The sequence below is a fragment of the Podarcis erhardii genome (assembly GCF_964252035.2).
Source record: "Podarcis erhardii genome assembly, chromosome: 6".
NCBI lineage: Eukaryota > Metazoa > Chordata > Lepidosauria > Squamata > Lacertidae > Podarcis > Podarcis erhardii.
The window spans coordinates 60,827,420-60,853,112 of NC_138510.1; the positions used below are offsets into that span (position 1 = coordinate 60,827,420).

Sequence of the window (25,693 nt, forward strand, 5' to 3'; positions counted from 1 at the left end):
TATTTAGCATCAGCAGTGTGCTAAACACTATATAACAACTTTTCCCCATCCCACTTTTCTGACATATTTGCAAGCTGTCCTGTGGCATGGGCGGGGGGGGGGGGGGGGCTTGGTAGATTGGACCACTGCAGCCAGTCAAGACTTCTGAGAAGATGGTGGGTTGAATCCAGCACTGCATGCACAGAGTTCTGCTCGCACAATGGGATTTTCCTTCCTCTCTTCCTTTGGAGATTTTTAAGGGGGCAGGCAGCGAGGGCTGCAGGGGAAGTTTCATTATGCAAGCAGAAATCTGCCATGCAAGTAGAACAGCAGCATCAGATACAACCCCGTGGTCATACATAATGTTTCCTTTTAGATTTATAATCTGCATTTAAAATTTAGTTTATAATCTGCATTTAAAATACGTACTTTCAATGTCCTACTCTGTGGTCTAACCTACAGAGCCTAGGGCTTGCCGATCGGAAGGTCGGCAGTTCAAATCCCCACGACAGGGTGAGCTCCCGTTGCTCGGTCCCTGCTCCTGCCAACCTAGCAGTTCGAAAGCTTGTCAAAGTGCAAGTAGATAAATAGGTACCGCTCTGGCGGGAAGGTAAACTGTGTTTCCGTGCGCTGCTCTGGTTCGCCAGAAGCGGCTTAGTAATGCTGGCCACATGACCCGGAAGCTGTCTGTGGACAAATGCCGGCTACCTCGGCCTATAGGTCAGGCATACCTTTACCTTTAATGTCCTACTTTGTATGATTTCTTTCAGAAAATGGTATATGTATGAATAATATTTTTGAGTAATAGTGGCTATAATAGCTGCCAGAATCGCTTAACTGTTTTCAGGAAAGAATGCAAGGAATCATGTTTAATCTTGCTTCATTCCAGAGTTTAGCGTTTCATAAACTGGGCATGGAATCTAGACTCCTAAGTGGAAATGCTGCGTACAAAGACGCTGGTCCCTGCACACCCGGGCGCTCTTTCCTTGCACAGCAACGGCACGTGACCAATACCCGAAGGAATCTTTCTGTTAAAGTACCACCTGCAACATCAGATTAAACCACAGAGGATATTCGTGCACTAAAGTGTCCTTAACTTATTTTGTAACTTTTGTTTAACTACCTGACGAAGAGCGTGATTGTGATGCTGGGCATCAGCTATTTTACATCTGAGACCCATAAGGCTGGTAAATTTGATTTGGCCAGCGATGACTATAAAAAGCAACATATGTCAAATTACTTTTCTTGATTTTAAACGGATCTGAGGTATGTGTCGATAAGCACAGCTCAAAAGGAGTTTTATTTGTCTTCATAATGTATATAGAAATACCAAAATTGGCATCCTATTTAAAATTCTATTTAATGTTTTAGTCTAGGATGCGTACTGATTTTAGTGGGAGTACATTTTTATGACTGTCATCTGCACAAAGAAAAGTAATCCCCCCCACCCCGGGGCCTTCTGCTACTTTACAAAAATAACAGGGACCAAATTAGAAAATCCATCATTATTTTTCAGCATTCATGGCATGAGGGATTTTTGACTGCAAGCAAATTGTAACCAAAATGATTTACTAATTTCAGGACTGTCCACCTAGTGCTGCAGTTCTGCCATTCAAGTCCATTCAAGCTTTATTGGACTCCCAATCAGTTTTTTAATTACTATTGGGGCTGCAGTCCAAACACCCCGGGGGGGGGGGTTGGAGGAAGGAGCTAGGAGTGTTGTCAGTGGGGTCACTGGGCGGTAGAAAACCCTGAAAAAGAGTGTTGTGGGGAAGAGCTGAGCTAGCTGGCCTGGAAGGAACTGGAATCCAAGCCAGCCACACTGCCTTGATGTGACATCATTGGGCCTGGTGAGGACTCAATCACTTCACCAGCCCCAGGCTGAGACAGCTCTTTGCCTGCTGGGCTATAGATATAACAATGGGACTGCTACTCCATTAGGTTCTGCTGCCCCCTGGCCAGAGTTTGGACTGCAGCCTTAAATCGCCATTTTATGTAATGAAAAGGATTCAGGAAAGACAAAATGTCTATGTATTTGCACTCAACTAGTGATGTCTTTATTTTAAAAAATGTAAAATTACAGCCTTTTTAAAGGTTGCAAAATTAACCTTGACTGATGTCTCCTTAGTAGGTTTTGAGCCCAGACTACTGAGTGGTGTGTGCTTTTGTCTCTGCTGTGTAATGTCCTGCTCATGCAGGGATGCAGTGTGTTCAGCTGTGGTGCAGTGAGAGGAAAGCTGCTCCTGAGGATTGGCTGCAGATGCCCCAGACACTTGTGTCTCTAGCCCTCCATTGTGGTACGGCTAGGTACTGGGTTGAGCTCCAAGGGAGTAACTTGATGGCATTAGGTAGACAACATTTGTTGCTGTATCTTTTGCAGAATAAGAGCTTGAAGTCTATTCCAGAGAACGGTGAGTCGCTGGAGTAAGTTACCTAGTAAGAAGCTGCTAGGGTTGCTTTTAAAGCCTTCCAAAATGCTATTAACATTTAAAAACTATCATTATCAGGTCAGAGAACAAAAGCAGTAGGGAAGATTCTCACAGTTGTTTGTGTGTGCTGTTTACTTTGTGCATCTGATGAAGTAGACCATTGTACCTTGTGCTGCAATTAGCCATTTTGGAATTTTAAAAATTGAGGCACATTATTATTTAGGCCGATAGCAGTAATTCCAGACACAAAGAGCAGACTTAAGTGCATGTTCACAGGGTGGAATGCATGGTTATTTTTTAAGGTGGACTCTGTGTTTAAAAAGTTACTTGCACATGGGCCAGAATTATGTTTATAAAATGTAATGCAGCCTTGAACATTACTGCAAATAAAATGAAGTCTGAAATCTGAGTTGCAGGGTTTTTTTGGTGGGGCGAGGACTAACATAATCAATAACTGCAGCTTAGACTTCAAAATTTTTAGCATTTTATTAAAACTGGCCTAAAATATCTGATGATGTGACTACAGTATTACATGCTTTTATGTAGAAACTGATACTAAAAATGCCTAACAATTCTGTCTTTTAATGACGTGCTATACTTAATACCAGCACTGTAAAGTTATAGTGTGCTACTGTCTGAGCCTTCAGTCTTTCAAGCTGTTTTTCAAGATTTCATGTCTGTTGACTACCTCCTTGGTATTAAGCTCTTACTGTTCTGTTCAACCTGCTGACTTGTGTTTATGGTAGCTTTTTCCCTGGTCTGAATTTGTAGGGAGAAATGGTGAATACAAATTTTGTAGCATGTTGCTTAATGTTTTGATACTATACTATATTCTTGTAATCAAATATGGTCGCAGTGAGTAGTCTCCACAGATAACAATTCACAAACATACGATGCTTTTCTTCAGTGGCTTTAATTTATAGTGTGTTCTGTATGACAACTATTGCTAGTACAGGAAAGTCATCGTCAAGGCCCCAATCCATCTCAAGTTAGTAACAACTAAAGCTGCAGTCCAAGTGCCATTCCAAGTGGGCATAGTTTAGATTCTGTTGTAAGCAGTGATTTAAAAAAAATAATAATAGCCAGGACTGACTAATTTCTATGGGACTTGGTATCAGCTAACTTGAGCGGCTGAGTTGGATGCTAGCTGATGCAACTCTGCTGCATATGTGTCTTGGTACTGTCTACCTCCATGTCAAAGAGCCAGGAAAATATGGCTGTACTTTATCTTAAATTACTTTTCTGTGGTAGTTTGGCATTGCTCTATTACAGTGATGGCCAAACTTGGCCCTCCAGCTGTTTTGGGACTACAACTCCTATCATCCCTAGCTAACAGAACCAGTGATCAGGGATGGTGGGAATTGTAGTCCCAAAACAGCTGGAGGGCTAGGTTTGGCCATCACTGCTCTATTAGATGGAAGAGAATGATGGTGGTAACATTATTTTTAATTACAAATTCCATGGGTTGAAGCCAGTCATGTCCTCTGGCTGATGGAAGGGCCTTTGATCTTGTGAAAGCTCCTATGAGTACATGGGAGCAGAAGTTTATTTCCACATATTCCTCCTTCAGTCCCCTATGCCACTTTCAAGTACTAGTCCAAAGGACCTCCCAATCCTCTGGAGGGATTGCAGAAGGAAGAGGGGAATCTTAAGTCTCATCCGCCCTCACTTTCTGCTCACAATCTACTGGATTAAAAAGAGTGTTCTGTCAGCAGAGGGCCACATCCCCTGTAATCTTAGAAAGTTTGAGCTCTTTAACGAACTAAGAGACAAAGTAGCTATGTCAGTGAATTCAATTAGACATCTATGGAAGAACTCGATGGGGAGTTTTTTTGGCAGAGAAGCATATTTACTACTATGTGTTCTATTTAGTCCAAAGTTGTTTAAGAAAATGTTACCACTTACCATTTTGCAGCCATCTTTCAGGATGCTGAACTTCATGAGGATTAATCTAAAAGGAGAGAGAGAGAGAGAGAGATTTTTCAGCTATCCTGGTAGAATTGTTGCTAAATTGTGCCCATTGCCACCTATGTGACCTGGCCATTCACAGGCTATATACCCAGCTCCTAGGCTTGGCTGTTTGGCCAGAGGAAATGTGTGGGCAACCCCTTTATGTGCATCTTTTCATGCTACTGGATTGCACTGAGTGTCCATGGAGGCATAGCAGCTCAATCATTGCACAGGTAAACTTGTGAATCTGCAGCCATAGCAATTTTATGTAGTAATTGTGTGCAACTGAATTTGTGATGGACTACTTGGTGTTTAGTTTCTAAACTTAAACTACCTCCTTTGAGTAATAAAATTCAGATATTTGATCACCAGCAATTGAATTCAGAATTTTGATTCTCCTGATTTTATTTAACTATGAGTTGAGTTAGTATCTCTTGTGTTTTGCTTACAGGGCAATACTATACATGTCTACTCAGAAGTAAGCCCCACTGAGTTCAATGGTACTTACTCTCATGTAAGTATGTATAGGATTGCAGCCTTAGTGTGGAATATTTCTTTGATTTGAACATAATGCAAAGGAGTTACTTATTTATGTTAAGTCCTTAAAATGTGCTGTGCTTAGATGGGATGAAAATGTTGATGCATACACACTATGACTGAAAAAGCAGTCTCTCTAATAAACTAATATTAATTGATGTCAGATGCAGACTTACTTGAGGTGATGGAGACTTGCAATCACCCTTCATCTGTAACTCTTCATTATTTCAAAATGTAGCATAGAAACTGGTTCACCAAGTGTTGGTCCCGCAAAACCTTGCAGTCATATTTTAATCAGGTTTGGGCTGCAATTACTGCTTAGTAAGTTGTACAGTGTTTGGCAATCATTGACAAAACCTATCACTCCTCCCACACTATCTCCATTCCTATCAGTGGGGATTGTGTAAAAACCTCAAGTGGTGCTTAAACACTTTGTTCCCTGTATTGATTGCATGTTTATTTTCATTATAGTAAAAGCACTTTGTTTGTATAACAATTTATGAATTGACACTATGGCTAATTATGGGATATGTGATTTCACCAACTTTTAAAAATCATGCATACATTTAGACAAGTTTCTGTAAGAACGCGACCAGACTAAAACATGCAGAAGAATTAATGAAAAGTTTTAGTTCAATACTGCTTTTACTTTATGTTAATAAAAAGTGTTCTTTTCTACAATAACCATTTGCTTGGATTCACATAATGTAAGCAATACCAATGTTTTTTCTTCAGTAAAGATAAATAGCCTGACTTTGAGTTTTCTGTTAGACTTGCCGGGGTCTAATCTATTTGACGTGTACAAGTCTGATCCTGTGCAAAGCAAATGGGCTGTATAGAAATAGAGGAAGAAATTGCACTAATTTGTAAACATGGTTTTACTCTTGATTCAAGAAATATTCTTTTATATTCACATTAAAACCTTTTGACATTAATTTTCTGGTCTCTGGTTATTTTATCAGCAGTGTCACCCTCTGCGTTGCAGTCTTGTCAAACCCACTGCATACTCCTACCAGCTGCAGCCTAATGTTTACTCCCAAAACTACAAAACACACTAATTTGTGAGAGCTGCAGAAAATAAGTATTATTAAGCGCCTCAGAAGCACAGTACACCAGTAACTGTAAACTTTGCTTTGTATTGAATCCATGTATCCTACAGGAGCTTTACACAGCAACTAAGCAGATCATAACACACGTTTTCTTGTTTTCATCAAACAAGATGGAGCCATCAGAGCATTGCCATTGGATGAATGCTTGTGCCATGTTATCTTGGGTCACTGAACCTCTGTTTATGCATGCACTCACCTCTGTCAGTGCTTTGTGGCCTAGGTTTCTACAAGTGTGATGCAGTCCCTCCACACTTGCTCTCCCACCTAAAATGTGGGTGGTTAAGCAACATCTGGAAGAAGTAATGTAGTCAGCTTCTGAGTAGCCAGAAACTTGTTTGTAGCAGCTAAGCCTCTTTATAATGTCACCATGACTCAAAATCTTCTTGCAGTAAAATGTCTTAATTCTTGAAACTGCTAGCTTTCTACAGAACAAGTAAGCAAGCACAGACAAAAATCTTGGCTTGAATACAGAAAGCACGGTGGAGCTATTCACCACCCTGTGGCGGGGAGGGTGGGGATCTGCTGTTACAAAGGCTGTGATGCTGTTACCCCTGAGTAGAATTTCCTGCTCCCCGGTCAGTGATACAGGAGGCATGTAGCAGCTTGCAAACGAACAAAGTAATGGGTGTGTAGAAACCTGTTACTTTTGCACAGTAGGCTGCATTCCAGCTCTGCAAAAGTCAGACACATTGCTTCATCCTCCAGGCAAGCAAAAGGCACTACAGTATATCTCAATTAAATTACACATTCTAACCAAGCAAAAGCTCTCCAATTTGAACAGCACAGCCAGTGAGCAATGTCGCCTGGAGAGGGGCATAGCCCAAGGGTGGCACAGAACAAGCAGAAGAGCCACAGCCAGCCCAGGGGTCAGGCTGCCAGCCCTGGACTTTCCTGCAGACTGGAACAACAGATTGGGAACACAATAGCTGTATTCAGGCAAGCATTTCACTGGCAGGCAAGGGATATTTCCCTACATACCTGGAGATAGAATCTGGTGCCTTCTGCATGCAATCCAGCTGCACCAGCACTGAGCTATGGCCATACAGTTTCCATATAGGAGGACACACACATGTCTTTAGTAGCACTAGCATTTGAGCTCTGTAGTCCTGTCCTACAACAGTGTTCTCATTAAAGTAGGGCACACTGTTTCCATGTTACATGTTAATGCACTAATTTGAATGCATGCTGAAGTATACGTGAGTTTCTACAAGGTGAGACATAGTGATTACAGCAAAAGACTTTATTGAGCAAACAGAACAGAGCAACAGGGGCAAAGCAACTAATAATGTACGTATTTCTAAAGGCCTGGGCCACTCACACTCTCAACATGATTGGCTGTCTAAACCCCCAAGCTGCGAATCGTCACTCAGAGCTTAAGAGCCAATGCCAGTAACCCAAACCCTGACAATGCTATTTGATTGGATATCATGTATCGAATCAGAACAGAGGGGCACAGAATCCTAGTCTGGACCACTGAGTACATAACATAAACTTTCTGTAAACTGCTTGGTTTTTTTTATAATTAAGCAGTATATAAATCCTGTTTAATACATAAAATCAGAGAAAACAACTCAGTACTTGCTGAAAAGTACTTGCTGAAAAGGAGAACTTCTAGCAGCTCTACAGGGGTCTAATACACTTTGTAAATTGTACAGTGGTACCTCGGGTTATAGACGCTTCAGGTTACATACGCTTCAGATTACAGACTCCACTAACCCAGAAATAGTACCTCAGGTTAAGAACTTTGCTTCAGGATGAGAACAGAAATTGTGCTCCAGCAGCACGGCGGCAGTGGGAGGCCCCATTAGCTAAAGTGATGCTTCAGGTTAAGAACAGTTTCAGGTTAAGAACAGACCTCCAGAACGAATTAAGTTCTTAACCCGAGGTACCACTGTATACAAATTTGAGCATGCTCCACTGGACAGTTTGTTCCAAGAGAGTTAGATAAATTGCTCTGAATGTTGAGAATGCTTATTTTAAACGGCGCAAGAGTTTGCGCCAAACAAATTGTATAATAAATATGTCAGCACTGATAAATTACAGTGTTTGTGTGTATTTTGCTTAGCATGTAGCGCTTGCCTCCCATCCCCTTGGATCATCCTCAGTGCACTACAAGTTTGATTCCTGCATTGCAGGGGGTTGGACCCATGGGAGCCCTTCCAACACTCCAATTCCATGATTCTAAGTACTGGATATATAAACATCTAGCATGGCTAAGTAAAGAGTATTTTACTCCCACAATTTGCTGCTTCGGAGAATCGGAGAATCATAGAATCATAGAATCATAGAGTTGGAAGAGACCACAAGGGCCATCGAGTCCAACCCCCTGCCAAGCAGGAAACACCATCAGAGCACTCCTGACATATGGTTGTCAAGCCTCTGCTTAAAGACCTCCAAAGAAGGAGACTCCACCACACTCCTTGGCAGTAAATTCCACTGTCGAACAGCTCTTACTGTCAGGAAGTTCTTCCTAATGTTTAGGTGGAATCTTCTTTCTTGTAGTTTGGAACCATTGCTCCGTGTCTGCTTCTCTGGAGCAGCAGAAAACAACCTTTCTCCCTCCTCTATGTGACATCCTTTTATATATTTGAACGTGGCTATCATATCACCCCTTAACCTCCTCTTCTCCAGCTCTCTTAGCCGTTCCTCATAAGGCATCGTTTCCAGGCCTTTGACCATTTTGGTTGCCCTCCTCTGGAAGAGCAGCTTTAAAGTCTTATTGGACTAAGCAGCACCCTAAGCCTACTTACCTGGGACTTTTGGGTAGACATGCTTAAGCTAGCACTGCATGTCTGTTTCTAACTAACCACGGTCACTTTCAACCGACTACTGTTATCATGAAAAGACATTGGTAATTGGAACCAATGGGCAATAAGAACAAAAACTGAGGAGGTAATCCTGCTAAACCTACTTAAAATAAAACAGCATAAAATATGTTCCCCCACCTTAACGACAGAATGCACACACCTTTTACGGCAGCGGGGACAACGTAACTCCCAGCCTAAAGCAAAGGCTTAACGTCGCATCCTTTGGAGCCTGGAGAGCAAACTTCTGAATCAGGACAGCAAAGAAAAGGAAAAACTCAGTCCTCACCAACTGCTCTCCAGGGCAAGCTTGCTTTCCTAGTGGAGAGGGAGAATAGACTGTGTTAGTGGAGAGCTACAGTGAATCTCATTTTGCCAATCAGGCAAATGGGAACACTGAACAGCTTTGATAATGTTTCTAGGATTTTGGAATAGACACATTTCAGGTACATAGATTTCTACTGTGTGTACGGATGGAGGGAAATTCAATTATGCTTACATTTAAATGGGAATCTACCTAATTCGTACTCTTCAAACCAGATTGAAGAAATACAAATACAAATGAAGGAAAGATCTCATCAGCCTTGAAAATTTAAACTTGAGAAATTTTAATCATTGAAATAATTGCCCATATTTAAAAAAAACCCTCACCCAATTACCTAAATATTTCATTGGCAACTGGGGCTTTTGGACTATCTGTAAAGTTTTTGCCCTGATGGACAAGAGCCTCTTTCATCAGATGGAATCCATTCACAACAACAATCCACATGCTTCCAATCTGAAGGCTGAAGACATTGCCATATTTTTCAGCAAGCTGGATGGAGAGTGAGGAAGAATAATTTCTATTTTGTTTTTTTAAAAATATGATGATAATTCCTAATTAAGATCTGAAGTCTGGGATTGAGTTTGTGGGGAGGGCTAGGGTCTCCCCTCACCCACACTGCATCTTCTAAGCTCCTTCATATTGTGCTGTCCTCTTGTGCCTAAGGGGAAAGCAAACTGCCTCTGGACTGAGGAGCTAGGAGAGATCTAGCTGGTTGCTGCCTTGTCCAAGCAGATACCGGTAATTGGCTTGTAGCTCTGGATCTTTTCCAGGACAGAGTTAGAGGATAAAGTAAGGTTACCAGATTTTTTTCAATGAATCCAGGGACACTTTAAACAAACAAACAAACAAACAAACAAACAAACAAACAAACAAATTGTGTGTGTGTGTGTGTGTGTGTGTGTGTGTGTGTATAAAGTTATTTTAAAAAATTAAGAAGTAATATCTTCTGTTGTCTCCTCTGTTGTGTGGTCTTCCTCTGGGTCCTGGCCTGCTTTCTTGGAGTGCTAGCCGTGCTTCCACTCCCTCACTCTCCCTCCTTGCACTGTGATCCCCTACAGGCTTACTCGGGAGTAAGTGTTAGCAGAAACCCCCTTCCTCCTGCTGCTGCCCTGCTGCCTGTGGGTGTCTCCTGTGCAGGCATCAGGGGAGTTTTGAGAATACGACTGTGGGATGATCACAGAATCATAGATTTGGAAAGGACCTCTGAGGGGCATCTAGGTCAACCCCCTGCAATGTAGGTACCTCAACAAGAGCAGCCACAACTTAAAAGAACATAAGGCTTCCCTGCTCCATTTACACCTATTGTAAAGGTACCCCTCCAGGCCCCATCCCACCAATCTCTCCCTTTTTATCAAAGGGGAGGAAGGCAGGCAAGCAAGCAGACGTAGCCTCTTTTAATTTTTTTTAAGGTTCTTTTTTTTTTTAAGGCTCATTTCTTAATAAGAAGGGAACAGGAAAGCTGTTTGGGGGGAACCAACATAAACAACCCCAAAACAAACATAAAACATTCCTCCCCTTTTATTTTTTGCTAGTGAGGGTGGGTGCAAGGGAAGAAAAATGAAGCAGCAGCACATAATGATGTATAGGGTTGGGGAACCAAATATGTGAAAAGACCAAGGGAGAATTGGGAAGAGTTTATGGGTAAGGAGGAAAAAATGGGGAGACAGACACAGAGAGGAGGGAGGGAGGGAAGGCAGTCCATTGTAGCTCACAAACATGCAGAATGGAGCAAAAGAGGCAAGACAATTTCCCACCACCCTTAACTTTGAAGCAACAGCCTCTGTCTGGGAGAGCGAAGGGAAGGCTCAAGGCAGCATCCTGCTTTCTGCTGGCTTGGTAGCTCAGCTCACAAGCCGGCAGAATGCAGCAAAGGGGGCTTTAAAGCATGAAAAAGTGCTCCTTCCTCATGAGCAAGCAGGAGAGACAGGGGAGACTGCAGAGATGTCATGCAGGGAGGCTTCTTCCCTGCAACTCAGCTCTGCCAGTCCAAAGAGCAGCCTTGCCACTCTGGCTCAAGCAAGCAAGCAGGAGGAACAGGGCGTTTCCTGCTTGGCAGGGGGTTGGACTCGATGGCCCTTGTGGTCTCTTCCAACTCTATGATTCTATGACTCAGCTTCAAAAAAAAAAAAAAAAAGGGTCCCCGGATTCATTGAAAAAAATCTGATAACCATATTATACATCATGCCCACAAAGAGGCAGAAGGGAGATGACTTAATGAGTAACTCTTCCTAGGGGGAAGCGTAGCTTTCTCAGTCAGAGTATTTCCTTCTTGTTTTCACAATTCTGCGGAAGAAAACTACGGTAAGTATCCTTCTTGACATTTCTAGAATTCTCTTCAAAGTCTGTGCCCTGTGCATAAATAATTAACTTCTGCCGTGGAGTATGATCCTGCTCCTGAGACCTTTGGACTGATATCTTGATAAGGGGTCAGAGGAGTCAATTCAATGGCCTTCTGTTCTATACTGCATAGGTTAAATTTTGCCTCGGCAGGCCTGGCTCAAGACATCTTGCTGTCTGAGGCAAATGAGAAAATGACACTGCCGGTAGTCAGAGGTAGGCTGGGCCCTGAAACCAGGAACTCCATTTCTTCCCCCTCCAAGCTTAGTCAGTGAGGCTTGCTAGGTGAGATGCACTCCTGCAGGAGCTGAGCTCATCCTGGTGCCAACGATGCTTGCCTGTCTGCCTACTTGCCTCCACCCCTCTCACTTCCAGCCAATATGCCTCAGTGAGCTTTGTGCGCTTGTCCAGGACCCAGGCCTTGCCTGCCCAGACACCTGACTTGCCACAGTAGCAGACACCCATCCCTGAGTCCCTCTCAGCGTGGCCAGGCTGCAGCTGCACAGAAGCATCCAGACAGAGTGGAGCAAGAAGTGGAAGAGAAGGAAATGCTTTCTTCTTCTTCTTCGGGTTGGCAGAAGAGCATGCCTTGAAGTTTCCTTGTCATGGGAGTAGGGGCCTGCTGTTCGCTAAAGTCTTCCTGCTATCAGCACCTCCTGCCAGTATATGTCCCCTCACACAGCCCAATGGTAGAGCTGGTCCTGTGCCTCAGTCCCAAACTGACTAGATCAAGGATTGAGAACTTGAAAGAAGTTAAAAACTTTTACTATCTTGCCATGCCCCTGTCCATCTGTATGTTCAAATGTTGGCTGGCATCCATCTGTCTCAGAAGACAATGGAGGATTGCGCTTTGGGGGTGAGGTCAAGCTATTGGAAGGTAACAGTGGCTGCTGTGGCTGTAGAGATTGATGTGGGAGAGACATGTCTTGTTGCAGCTGGGGCAGATGAAGGCGTCCAGTTCTGTTGCTTCAGATGCACCATGGCACTTCTTTTCTCTGCCCTCCTCCCAGGGGTCATTTTTCCTCCAGTCCCTACCATGGATACACGACTTGGAATAGAGGGAAACCTGTTGCAGAGTAGCAATATTTAGCAGCTCAGAAGCTAAATCATATGTAAGACTGACTCCCCTTTAGGAATTAAAGCATTGACCAGACCCTCATTAAATATTCTAAAGCTTTATTTGCAGAACAGATGATAAAAAGAAAAATATACGCAGAATATTTACAAGACACATGCTTATCCAAGCATGGGCATAGCTTCACTTAGCTGCAGAGTACTACAGCTGCTTGCTTAAACATTCAGTCGAACTGTGCCTCTCCCTCTTCCAGCTTTGCACTCAACCTGTACTTTACCTAGGCTGCACATCTCTTTGAAGAGATGGCTTTCAAGTTCCAGCAGTCTTCAGCTCAGCTGTCTTTGGCGAGCTCTTATTAACTGATGCATTGCGCGCTCTCTCTCTCTCTCTCTCCTTCGTAGAAAGAAGCATTCGCTGCTGTACTTCCAGCAGCGTCCAGAAAGGATTTCTGACACTGTCTCCTGCAGGGTTCCTAACAGATTACTCACCCATCTTCCAACGCTGTGTCATCACAGTGAACTCACACAAAACGGAGCCTGTGACTTCTTATGTGACCAAAATTAACCAACCCCATGAGAGCTACTAGGGAACATACTAGAATTAAATATTTAACCACTCAAAACTCAAAGTGCTTTCTGTAAACAAACAGCAGTACACATTTATACATTCCCATTTCAGCAAATTAATCCACTATGCCCCCCAAAAGCAAATGGCTGCAATTTGATTTTTTTCCCCAATTGCTCCATCACGCAATAACTAGTTTATGAAAAACATTCTCTAGCAAAATGCTATATGCCAGAATTTAAGATGCCAGTAAATCAGATCCTTCCAAGCTTTCGTTATTGTCCACCCAGTCACAAGAAAAAGGTGAATTCTTTAAAACCTTATTTGGATCTTTGAACAGATTCAATGATACCAAACTTGGGGTAAAGGACTGCATCCTGTTGCATGATTTTAGAAATTTCTAGAAACAACTTCTCCCCAAAGCATTCGACCCTCAAACAATCCCACCATGTGTATCAATACATGCCCACCTGGTGACAAATACAGGGGGAAGAAACTGATGCACTGTGGGCCAAATGCTTGGGTGTTAAATTTCAGCTGTGTAGTAAAGGTAATTCCCTCACAGAAACAAAGACTGGTTTATGAGGTGACTTTCCCCACAACCCTTCCCCATCTCTGTCATCTAGGGAAAACTGCAGAGCTTGACCCCAGCACATCCACCTACAGTGGTACCAATATAATTTTATAAAGAGCTGAGAGTCAACCTTTATCCACACCATCATTATTCACTAATATTTGTTCAAAAGGCTTAAGAGACTGTGTTCCTTCTTCCAAAAAACACTACAGCAGAGGTTGGTTCAGGACAAATATGCATCTAGCCCAAGACTCTCCAAGAAGTACAGGCACAACAGCCCCACTAAACATCTGCTTCAACTTTTTCAACAGGACTTTGTAAAGAGGGCATGTCTTCAGAGTGACATTGCTGCTTGCCCTGTGAATGACAGCAATGCATGCTAAAGTAGCCTCAAATGTTGCTGGATTACAGCTCCAATCATCCTTGCTCATTGATTAAGCCAGGTGTGGATGATGGGAGTTGTAGTACAGCAACATACAGAGACCCATGATTGAAGAACTCTGCACTAAAATGAAAAGTCAGGCCAAGAAAGAAAGGTCTTCCCAAATCCTGGTCCTTACTTGTTAAAATATTTCATGTTTGCAGCTACAAGCTATTTCTATCTAAATCCCTCTGAGTAACAAGCCAGTAGTCCCAGTAAATGCTCCATCTTTTACAATTGTTTGTGTTCCTTTTAGCTTAACAGAATAGAGCCCGGCTGTGGGAATTTCACTTTAGAACACCATTCATTAATTAGAAATGAAACAGAGCTACAAAATCAGTCAGTCTTTAGCAATTGCTATGCTTATGGCATATGATGTTGCAGTATAACGTGGAACTAATATTCCCTTGTGGTTTAAACTTGCAATTTCCCACTAACAGCCAAATTGCCACTTTAAGAAGTGTGCGTGCACACGAAAGCTCATACCTAGAACTAAGTTAGTTGGTCTTTAAGGTGCTACTGGAAGGAATTTTTTATTTTTATGGAAATCACTTTGCAGACTTGGTTTTAACCTTGTTATCCACTATGTTTATTGAATCACAACAATAATGCTTCTGAAAAAACAATACAACCTGTGGAAAATCCATTGACTACAATCCAACTCTGAGCAACCTGAAAGCAGAGATGAGCGCTGCATCCCATTGTCAAATTCCACTGGACTTAATCATCCAGGGGTACTTTACCTTTTTACCTTACCTTAGGATATTTAGAAGAACAATAAAACTTTGCATTTAGATTTTATAAACATATGCTGGGCATTCCATTAGATTTTTATCTTCAGTTGTGAAACCAGAGGCCTTCCTCTTGGGTATGGTGGACCAATTGGTACCAAAGAAGGATAGGACTTTTTTTTATGTACGCCACCACAGCAGCAAGAATACTACTAGCAAAGTATTGGAAGTTGCAAGAACTACCCACTCTGGAAGAATGGCAAACGAAGGTGATTGAATATATGGGACTGGCAGAGATGACCGGCAGAATCCGTGACCAGAGGAAGGAGGCGGTGGAGGAGGACTGGAAGAAATTTAAAGTGTATCTTGAGAATTGTTGTCAAATTAAGGACTGAAAAGATGTCGAGGGGTAAGAAATAAAGATTTACAGCTGTAAACTATAAACCATAGGGAAGAAGTTTTAAGGAGGAGATATGTAAAAATTGACTGAAGGGTTGCTAGAGAGAATTCTGAAATAAGGGTGCAGAACAGGTGAGGTATGGGGAAGTCTTCAAGTTTGTATGATCTGTGTTTTTTTTTCTTTTTCTATGTTGTATTGTTATTTTTTCTTGTTAAGTTTATGTTGTTACGTTTATGTTGTGAAAACTTAATAAAAATTATTATTAAAAAAAAAAAAAGATTTTTATCTTCAGTTGTGATCACACATATCCTTAAAAGGAAAGCAATGCCTTTTTCTCACTGCTGCTAGGGCCAGCATAAGCCCACAACCTCCCAGGAGCCCCCCATTTTGGAGCCCCCCAGCAGCAGCAGCACCTACCAGCTGTCTTCCTCCTGGACAAGACGCGTCAGAGCTACGCAGGAAGATGTGTGCTCTACCCTCTTTTGAACTGGACCAGTGTCAGCTAGGGGACCCCACCATTGTCTTGACCTTCCTTAAAGGAAGCCATTTGTTCTCTCTCCCAAGGAAAGAGAGAGTAAAACAAGCAACACCTGCTTCTATGCTTTCAGCCAATCTGAGATGTTTGGGACACCTGGTGAAAGAAAAAACCCCAGGGTCCTAAAGAGCTGCTAATTCCAGTTGTCTGTGTTAACTTGCCTGGACACACCTGAGACAGGTATTCCATAGAAACTGTTCTCTGCAAATAAGAAGTGGGTGGGTGGATGGATGTCAAAGGCTAGGAGTTGGGCTAAAGTCCAGGCACTCAAAGAGAATTGCCTGCATAGTTAACTAACCTTACAATGTACACAAGTCTACTCAGCTAGATTAAGAAGGAAGTTGAAACATTGAAACTACTGCATTGTGAGGGAGGAAAGGAAAACAGGACTCTTTGTCTAGTTTCATTTCTTGTTTGCTATCTCCGCTTCACCCCCTCATTCAAATTCTGTTATTCAAATCAATCAATTAGGATTAAGCCAAAGTTCTGCTCCTACACCATAAATTAATCCTACTTATTGAAGAAACGGCAATGATGTAAAGTGGGCCCTCTTAGCGAGAGAATGCACATATCCGATATGGCAGGGGAGACACGGTCAGACCTATCCTAAATTCACAGCTTAATGTCACATCCTTTGGAGCCTGGAAAGTGAACTTCTGAATTAGGGCAGTGAAGAAAATGAAGAGCTCGGTCCTCGCCAGCTGCTCTCCCAGACAAGCTCGCTTTCCTAGAAGGGGGTGGGGGAGAAAAAGACTGTTTTAGTTGAGAGAGCTTTTGCTACTGTGAAAAGTGGCACAATTTAAACAACACGGGCAGACCAAATAAGTTAAAAAATAATTATGTTGTTGCAAAATAAATATAGGAGTCGGTCCTACTTCCTAGTCAAGCAAATGGGAACACTGAACAAATATGATCATGGTTTTACTGAATTTGGAATAGCTATAATTGAGTTACATAAATTTATCTCATATGCAGTTTTGGAGAAAAAAACCAATTTGAATTATATTTTATTAGGAATCTACCTAATCTGCATATATCTTAGCTAAGGGTGTGGGCAAACAGTTCAAATTCAAGATGGAAGTGGGTTTCTCTTCCTTGGGGAAACTATGAAAAAATACATCAGCTGTTGTCCACTTCTGGAGCACCTGTGCCACTTACGGCACCTGAGAAAAATGTCTGCAAATATTCCCTCAAAAATCCACATGGCTTACGGGGGGGGGGGAGGGGAAGAGTATAGAAACACCATTTTGTGTAACTTCACACCTCCTATGGTAAGGTTACCAGATATCCCCGTTTCTCGGGCACAGTCCCCGGATTTATAAATCAGTCCCCTGACAAAATCCATCTATTTAGTAGGAAGTTGGCAGGAGCAGGGACCGAGCAACAGGAACTCACCCCATCGTGGAGATTCGAACCACCAACCTTCCGATCAGCAAGTCCTAGGCTCTGTGGTTTAACCCACAGGGCCACTCGCGTCCCCTGCATCCACAGTACTTCCTCCCAATCCCAAATGTGACCACAGGCCCCAATAGGGAGGCGACCCCTGTAGTACACCAGGCTCCAAGCAACCAAGCCATCATCATGCAGTCTCTGTTGCAATTCTAAGGAGCCATGGATCAACTTTTGTTACCTGCAGAGAATGGCAGGAACGCTTCCCTTTTCCTGAACTGACCATTCTCCAGGAAATGGCCAGGATTAAACACATTGGGTGTTTCCCACTCATCCTCGTCAAAGTGCAGTGAGGTCAAGTTGGTGGCCAAGAAGCTTCCCTGACAAAGAGGAAGCAAAGAAGAGGGCAGATTGGAACGAGCAGAGAATTCTTTGTGTTTAGATCTGTGCAACTATAGCTGTACTAAGCTTCCTAGATCCAAGTCCAACTCAGAAAGGATGTTTTGAAAACACAGGTTAGTTTTTAAAATATATTCAAAGTAGGATAGGAAACACCAGATGCCAGGTGTTGCAGTTTGGGTTATTAGTAATGGTCAGGTTTAAAAAAGCGAAAAGAAAAGAAAGTAACTAGCTATCCATACAAATGGTACAGACTGCGCTTGGAATCCATTTTTGCCAGGAGTTGGAAATAACCAAATGTCTATCTAGCTATACCCCCTTCCCTCCACTCCAGATCTTGATGTGCCCAAAGAACACCCCAGACCCTGCCCAGTGGCCATGCTGGCTCAAGCAGAAGGAGTTCAACAGCATCTTGGGAGCAGCACACTGGCTATCCCTGACTTAGAACTTTGGCATCAAGTTGTCACATCTCAAGAGAAGAGGAAAGGCTTATGAGAAAGGTATATCTTCTTAATGTTTACTTTGGGAATATGAAACCCAGCCAGTGTAGCGTCCTTTGTTGTCAACCGAGGCACATTCAAAGGTATAATGTTGCTCATTCTTTGAATTTCATGAACAACTGCATTGGTGTATGGCATTCTGTCCCTGTCATCCATCGCTGGCTGGCGAGACTGGCCAATCACAGAATCTATTTCCGCTTGGACTTTTGCTGCAAACAAAATAAAATCTCCCATCAACACAAGGATAGACATTTTCTAAGATCTGTAGGGATGGCCCATCTATAATATTTAACGGATTTGAGCAGATACAGAATTGATACTCCTTAAATGAATAGGTAACCAAATTTTCACTTATTGGAATCTATTTTCATTTGGACCAGTCAACAGAGTATCCGGATGTTTTAGGAAAGGCACCTATGATCTGCATCAGCAAATGAGGATTTAGAAATAAACAAAAGAATATCATCTGCAGATGAAACCAATTTGTATTAAACTGAATTATGTATGTCTCCATAGATCAACAGTACCTAAGTTGTCTAATAGCGCAAGCTAAGGGTTCCATGCAAATATTGAAAAACAAAGGTGAAAGTGGACATCCCCGTCTAGCTCCTCTATAGTAGCAGAAAACATGGCATTTACTTTTACTCTAGATGAGGGTGAATCATATGATATTTTAATCCATTTTTTGCATTCCAAAGGAAATCCAGCCACCATTAGTTTAGTACAGCCACCATATTCTGTTTATATATTTTGTCAAAGACCTTTTCAGCAACTAATGATAAAATTATATATTGATGTTTGCTTTCAGTAGGCCTTTCTTATGTACAACCCAAAGTAATGAAAGACAAATGAGCCAACTACAGTTCTACCTTGAATATCTGGATAAATGGCCATATACAGCAAACCCCAACGCAGGGTTGTAGAAGTTGTTTCCGTTCCAGCAAGAAATAAATCCAGTGCTGAATGTAGAAGGTTTTCTTCATGGAAACTGGAAGCAGAATCCTCCTTAAAACAGAAATGCACCAAGGAGTTAAGCAGCCATTAAAAATACCATCCTACTGTCAGACCCACATGTCAAGAGATCACTAGGGGATGCAAGGGCTCTACTCCTGAAGAGTGTCCAGGATTTAGGAAGCTCAAGGCAACAGTCCTGTGAATCACTGATGCTGGCATAAAGTATGGGTTTGTTCTGGTCAAGGATGCCAAAGCCCTAGAGGAGGTTTATTCAGACAACTGAGGCAGTGATTCTTTTAGTCATGTCAACTGTTTGCTCTCACAAACCACAGACAAGTGGTGAAATCCCAGCAGTGAACAAGTGAGGAGGTGTCTCCCCACAAAATATATTGACCTGTTCATGCAGAAATATATTTTGTCTGAAGTCATAAACTCAATGGAAATATTGAAATGTGGTCAGCCATTAGGGGCAACTCAGACAAACCACAAGACTAGTCCTGGTTTTAATATTGTTTCTTTGCCTTCTGCTACTATTTTATTATTAAATATATACATATACATTTTGTCCTTTATTTCTCTTACCTTGGCCATTTCATTTAAGTAGGCATCTATGAAGTCTCTGGGTTCAGATGGGTTCCAGTCTTCTTTGTGTTTTTCAATGATTCCTCTCACAAAGGATTTCAACTGCTCCCATTTTTTAAAAAGTGTATGATGGGGCCCTGGCAGGTATTTCATGACAGAGGGAATGATATTGTACAGCTGAGGAAACAAACACTAACATCACATATGTGAAGGGAAAACCCTCTCAAAAACATTCACATCATGCTGCTGTCATGGGAAATAGGCTAGCAGTAATAAAGGCTGGTTTGCACAGGCTCAAAGATGGCAGACTCTCTTGGAACCAGAGCAAATATTGCACTCACCACTGCTTACGATGGGACCCCATGGCAATGTCTTCACTTCTTGGTTAGAATGTACAGATTGCAAATCAAATGGCAACATTGTGGTTAGTTCTACAAGCACAACTTGTAATTCCCATGAAGATGATTACCATTTTGAAAATTGTATGTATCAATGTCAGCTCATCTCACGAATATGTAGATTTTCCCTTTAATGATATGCATCTTCACACACAGATTGTAAGTGGTGTATGTGTAGAATTAATCCATGTAAAGGCAAAGGACCCCTGGACAGTTAAGTCCAGTCAAAGGTGACTATGGGATGCAGCATTCATCTTGCTTTTCAGGCCGAGGGAGCTGGCATTTCTCCACAAACAGCTTTCTGGGTCATGTGGCCAGCATGAATAAACCACTTCTGGTGCAAAAGGTCACCATGATGAGTGCCAGAGCGTACAGAAATGCCTTTACTTTCCTGCCACAACAGTACCTATTTATCTACTTGTATTCTTTCGAAGTGCTAGGTTGGCAGAAGCTGGGACAGAACAATGGCAGCTCACTCTATGTATATAATTTGTGATGGCCTCACTCTGTTCACACACCTTGATTTTATTCAGCCACACATGTTATTCTCCCCATTAAAAATATGATCTGTGCTGTAACACATGATTCGGCCTCCCACTTTACGTTACTGAACATATCCCAACCTTTACATATTCAGTGCTTTAATAAACAATGCTAGGGGGAAAAGGAAAGTGGATGGAACAAGATGCTTGAATGAACAGGACGGGGAAAACAGAAATCTGAACATGAAGAAACAGGAGGACCAATGCAAATGATTTCACAGTCAGCAATAATGTGGGAATGTGACTGGAGCCCAAGCAATTGTGTTGTGGTTATATGCAAAAGAACTCAGAGAAGACCTACCATACTCCAAACACTTCCCTGAATAAGCAATGCCTCATCAAGCAAGTGCAGTAGCTTCTGGAAACGACTGTCATGGTAATCAAAGCGGTCCCCAAAAGTGATGGAACAGATGATATTTGAAACAGCATTATTAATCTGAAAGTGAGGGTCAAATGGCTGCCCTGGGGAGAGAGAGAAAATGGTGCAGAAGGAATTGGGGTGCTTCTAGCTTCCATATAACAAAAACAGAAAGTGGGGAAAGTGGTTGTGTGTTGATGAGGCAGAATTTGTTTTAGCCGAAGAAAGCATTTCGTATTAACATCATATCTTGTAATTTAACCTGGGACACCCAGGACTCTGCGGCCCATTTATATCTTCAAGTGAGCATTTATATTCTCCATAGACAAGGATTATTCCACAGTAAGGATTATTCTGTAACAATGGCTGTCAAAAAGGGTAAGGACAGTCTCAAAGATAGTATATACCTAAATATACCAAAATGATTGCACTTCAAACCCTATTCTATTTGTGATGCTGGTTGTCAAAATAATCAAAATCTGCACATCTTCTCAGCCCAAACACTCCATCATTGTTCTTAATTCTGTTCTAGTTCAGTGGCCTTGAGGTTCCAGCACAAAGCTTCACACTAGAACTTTTGTGTACCACAAAGAGGTTCCTATAAACACCCCCTTTGCCATCACAGGGTCATTCCAGTCCAAGCAGAGCTACATTTGCGTGAAGAAATAATGCCACAGAGCTTCGCACCCTGGCTAATGTATTTTTGATCTTGTTCATAGAAAATAGCAGCGTAAATATTTCCCAGGTTTATTGATTCTGGTTCTCACCTTTCTCAGCTTCTATTGCTTCCTTTAAGTAACGGCTTTCCTCCTGTATTCTTTCTTCTAAAGACCTTTTGCCCAAACCAAAGTTTCTGAGTGTTGATAAGGCAAACCGTCTTTGTTGTTTCCAGATGAGACCATTAGAGAAGACCAGCCCTAGATGGGAAGGAGTAATAAGCATGTACAGCAAGTACTGTAAGTAGATTTAGCAATCAGTGCATATCATTAAAAAAGGAATTTTAATTATCCAAATCATTGACCATAGTAACGGAAACTTACCAAGTGACCCAAATAACTTATCAACAACAGGGGCTTTTGGTCGATCTACAAAATATTCTCCTTGATGGACAAGAGCCTCTTTCACCAGGTGTAATCCATTCACAACCACAACCCTTGTGCTTCCATAACGAAGGCCGAATACATTGCCATATTTTTCTGCAAGCTGAATGGAGACAGTAAGGTGAATAAGCTTTATTGTACTAGCCAAAGTCCATTACAAAATACTATCAGGAGAAGACGTATCAACATATCTATATAATTGTATATAAAAAACAGAGTCACTGCCTGAATTGTTAAAACTATAAAGTGCAGACGCATGTGTAGTTTGGGGGCTCCACACAACATAGTGTTGTTTTTTTCCAGATTAGACCTCTGAATCTCCCTTACAGTTTACTGCAATTTTGTCCAGGTTCTTCTCCCTGATCTTTTTTGTCACCAGCACAAAACTGCCACATTATGTGTCACTGGAGTATTAGCATCACTGAGCAGCCCTAGAACCTGAATGGAGATGGAGGAAGAATATATAATATCCTATCTAATATGTTATATATTAATCTGTTGGCAGACTGGAGGGAGAGTGAGAAAGAATTGAGATTTTATGTGTGTGTACCTGAGGTTTCTTGAATGCCTGTATAGAAGAAGGAAACTTTGATTGCCGTCAAATATATCAGGGACATAAGAGTTGCCAAAATGGTTTCCAGGGGCTGTAAATGGACAGGCCCCCTCCATTCTTCACCTGCAATCTATTCACAAGACTTGCTGCTTATTTGCATGTAGTAACTTAGCCTAGGGACATGGGTGGCGCTGTGGGTTAAACCACAGAGCCTAGGGCTTGCCGATCAGACGGTCGGCGGTTCGAATCCCTGCGACAGGGTGAACTCCCATGGTTCAGTCCCTGCTCCTGCCAACCTAGCAGTTTGAAAGTACATCAAAGTGCAAGTAGATAAATAGGTACCGATCCGGCGGGAAGGTAAACGGTGTTTCTGTTCACTGCTCTGGTTCGCCAGAAGTGATTTAGTCATGCTGGCCACATGACCTGGAAGCTGTACGCCGGCTCCCTCAGCCAATAAAGCAAGATGAGTGCCACAACCCCAGAGTCAGTCACGACTGGACCTAATGGTCAGGGGTCCCTTTACCTTTACCTATAACTTAGCCTAGTCTACCACACAAAGCTGTTGCAAAGATAAAGGTAGAGTGAAGGTAGGGCAATGTACAACAACACATACATACACACCCACACCCACAATATTCTGCCAGCCATAGAAAGCAAATGGGAGTTAAGGACACAAATTTGTTACAAATAGCTGTTAGGTAGTGAGTGAGGCCCAAATCTGGTACCCCCAAATGGATCTTCTCAATTTTGTGCCCACTTGGCTGGGCACCTTATAGGTAGAAACGTCCCACACAACCCTAAAGCCCTTTCCTCCATCCTTACCTTTCCTACTGAAATATGAGGCTTCTTGAAATCCGTATGCAGCATGTTACCCACAAAGGGAAGAGGCCTGGGCCCTGGGGGGAAATTCCTTGGACCAATCTGTTTCTTGTAATCAGCAATAAGTAGAAATGTTGCCAGAAACACCAGAGCGACCTGCAGGGACAAGGCCTCCCAGAGGACAGAGAGCAGCTGGAGCAACATCTTCAAACCCTTCTAGGTGTTCTTATGTCAGAACAGTCTGCTGTGTGTCAAGGGAAACTTTATGCAGCTCCACTACAGCAGCCACACCCGCCCTCTTGGCTAAAGTTCCTGAAATAAGGTCAAAGTTTGCATATATTATATATCACGCCCACAAAGATGCAGGAAGGAGATGACTTAATCACTCACTGTACCAAGGGGGCGGGTAAGAGTGTGGAGAACAGCCGCTTTCTGAATTAGAATATTTCCTTCCTGTTTTCACTTTTGTGAAACAGTAAAGGATCTTTTCCTTCATGATATTTCTAAGGGGTTTTCTGCCACTACAAATCAAAGCACTTTTCATAAAGAAATTAAAAACATTTACTATGGAGGATGTCTTCTGTTCCTGACATGTTTGGACCGGTGGTAGTTTCAGCAGCTCTGCCCGCTGCCTAAGGAGTCAGAGAAGTCACCCTGCTTGCCTTCTGTTCAGTATTGCATACGTTAGATTTTGCTTTGGCAACAGACTGACCTGACTGACTGGGAACCAGCACCTCTCCAGATGTTTTTGGTCTCCAACTCCCAACAGCCCTAGGTTGTATGGTCAACAGTCAGGGATCACTGGACAGACATCTTGTACTAAGATAGTTTTAGCCAGTAGCAGACCATGTAGAAGGGCGAAACTTTGTGCAATGCAAATGCATTGGCTTCATTGGTGTGTTTACAGCCCACCAACATCACCGTTGTGTTGCTTTTCCCCTCCCAGTAAAGGTAAAGGACCCCGGACAGTTAAATCCAGTTGCAGACAACTCTGGAGTTGTGGTGCTCATCTCACTTTATTGGCCGAGGAAGCTGACATTTGTCCGCAGACAGTTTTTCCAGGTCATGTGGCCAGCATGACTAAGCCACTTCTGGCGAAACCAGAGCAGCGCATGGAAACACCGTTTACCTTCCCGCTGGAGCAGTACCTATTTATCTACTTGCACTTTGACATGCTTTTGAACTGCTAGGTTGGCTCCCAGTAAGCAGGAGCAACTCAGCTCTTGGGAGGTCCAGTGAGTGCTACTATACCATCTAGTACTAGTCTTAGCCAAGCCATGATCTCTTAGCCTTGGTTCCCCATCTTAAATACAAGAATACGAAAACTGATGATAATCAGCTGGACAGGTGGAATTGTGTCTACTGTGGAGCTGAAGGAAACCCTTGTTCCTGCCTCTGTGCACGTGGCGGCACAATGGCTGCAAGCTACAACAGCATGGACTTCTGCTGCTGGAGGTCAAGGTATGAAAGAACCTAGTCGCTAAATTATTGCTGTGGAAACCAGTGGCTCCCACCTTTTAGGACCCAGGGGTATTTCTGAAACTATTGTGGGAACCAGGAAGTAGCTATTTCACAGAAGAAATAATAGTGATGCTCAGAAAAGCTCTGTCCCCAGAGCCAAACAAGCCACTTGCACCCACCCAAAAGCAGATAAACTAGACACACCAAAGCACAAAAAAATTGCAGACCCTCACTTCCAACCAAACAACTGAGCTTTTAAAAAAATCCTCATTTAAAATAAAAAATAAATGTGGGAGAAAGAGGCCTTGGTGTGTAGGAAAGGTGCCTGAGATCAATTTAGTGCTTATTGGTACCATCTTGGAGGCCACAAATGTCAACGTAAAGCATATGCATTGATAAGTCCTTCACATTTTGAATTGTCTGTTGTCAAAGTGTTGATAGTTATGGTTGTGGGAACATGTTGTCAAAGAGATTTTGCATCTGCTATCTTTATCCGGATCGCACAATGGTAATTCAAGATGAGATATGACACATGACAATAGAATTGATATAAACTTAGTATGTTATCAAAAGCAGCACCTTAATATTTAGGAGTTGTTTTCCTCTTCTGTCACCTTCTTGCAAAAATTCTTACTGGCAAACAATATTTCCCAATGGACGTCAGGATATCTTCACCAATTTATATATTGTTTGAGCTATCCAGCTATGCCAAGTCCATTCTTATGTTCAAATGAAAGGAAACCAAATAGCTGGAATTTGATCTCTTTTCTGTCCCCCCACAACACCTGTAATCTATGAGAGAGTTTCTCCAGGAAGGCTATATGCTAGAATTCAGATCAATACAGGTGAAATTGTTCCAAACTTTCAT

General features: G+C 42.3%; 2 protein-coding genes and 1 long non-coding RNA gene across 7 annotated transcripts in view; 1 reads left to right on the top strand and 2 right to left on the bottom strand.

Moving 5' to 3' along the window:
- HOOK1 (hook microtubule tethering protein 1) overlaps positions 1-5,830 on the top strand; it is a 31,492-nt gene extending 25,662 nt beyond the window's left edge. For both annotated transcript variants that reach the window (XM_081867186.1, XM_081867187.1), the window contains exon 22: positions 869-5,830. In XM_081867186.1, the coding sequence (XP_081723312.1) occupies positions 869-1,039 (171 nt within the window). In that variant the 3' untranslated portion in view covers positions 1,040-5,830. The remainder of the gene's footprint in view (positions 1-868) is intronic.
- Positions 3,479-10,068, bottom strand: LOC309344660. 4 transcript variants are annotated; one of them, XR_014157816.1, is made up of 3 exons: positions 9,468-10,056; positions 8,972-9,121; positions 3,479-4,359 (listed from the first exon to the last, which is right to left on the bottom strand). It is a non-coding gene; the product is annotated as an uncharacterized lncRNA (long non-coding RNA). The 4 variants fall into 4 exon arrangements; XR_014157817.1 differs by having other exon boundaries at positions 8,972-9,126; positions 9,468-10,050; XR_014157815.1 differs by having other exon boundaries at positions 8,972-10,068.
- A 5,503-nt stretch (positions 10,069-15,571) lies between these two features.
- LOC309344632 (cytochrome P450 2J4-like) lies at positions 15,572-25,354 on the bottom strand. The gene is made up of 9 exons (XM_081867244.1): positions 23,368-25,354; positions 21,933-22,095; positions 21,660-21,809; positions 20,836-20,996; positions 19,595-19,771; positions 18,928-19,063; positions 18,080-18,267; positions 17,401-17,539; positions 15,572-16,497 (listed from the first exon to the last, which is right to left on the bottom strand). Exons 1-9 carry the CDS (start codon positions 23,566-23,568, stop codon positions 16,322-16,324), a joined length of 1,491 nt encoding a protein of 496 aa, XP_081723370.1. The 5' UTR covers positions 23,569-25,354; the 3' UTR covers positions 15,572-16,321.
- Between the last annotated feature and the right edge of the window lie 339 nt (positions 25,355-25,693).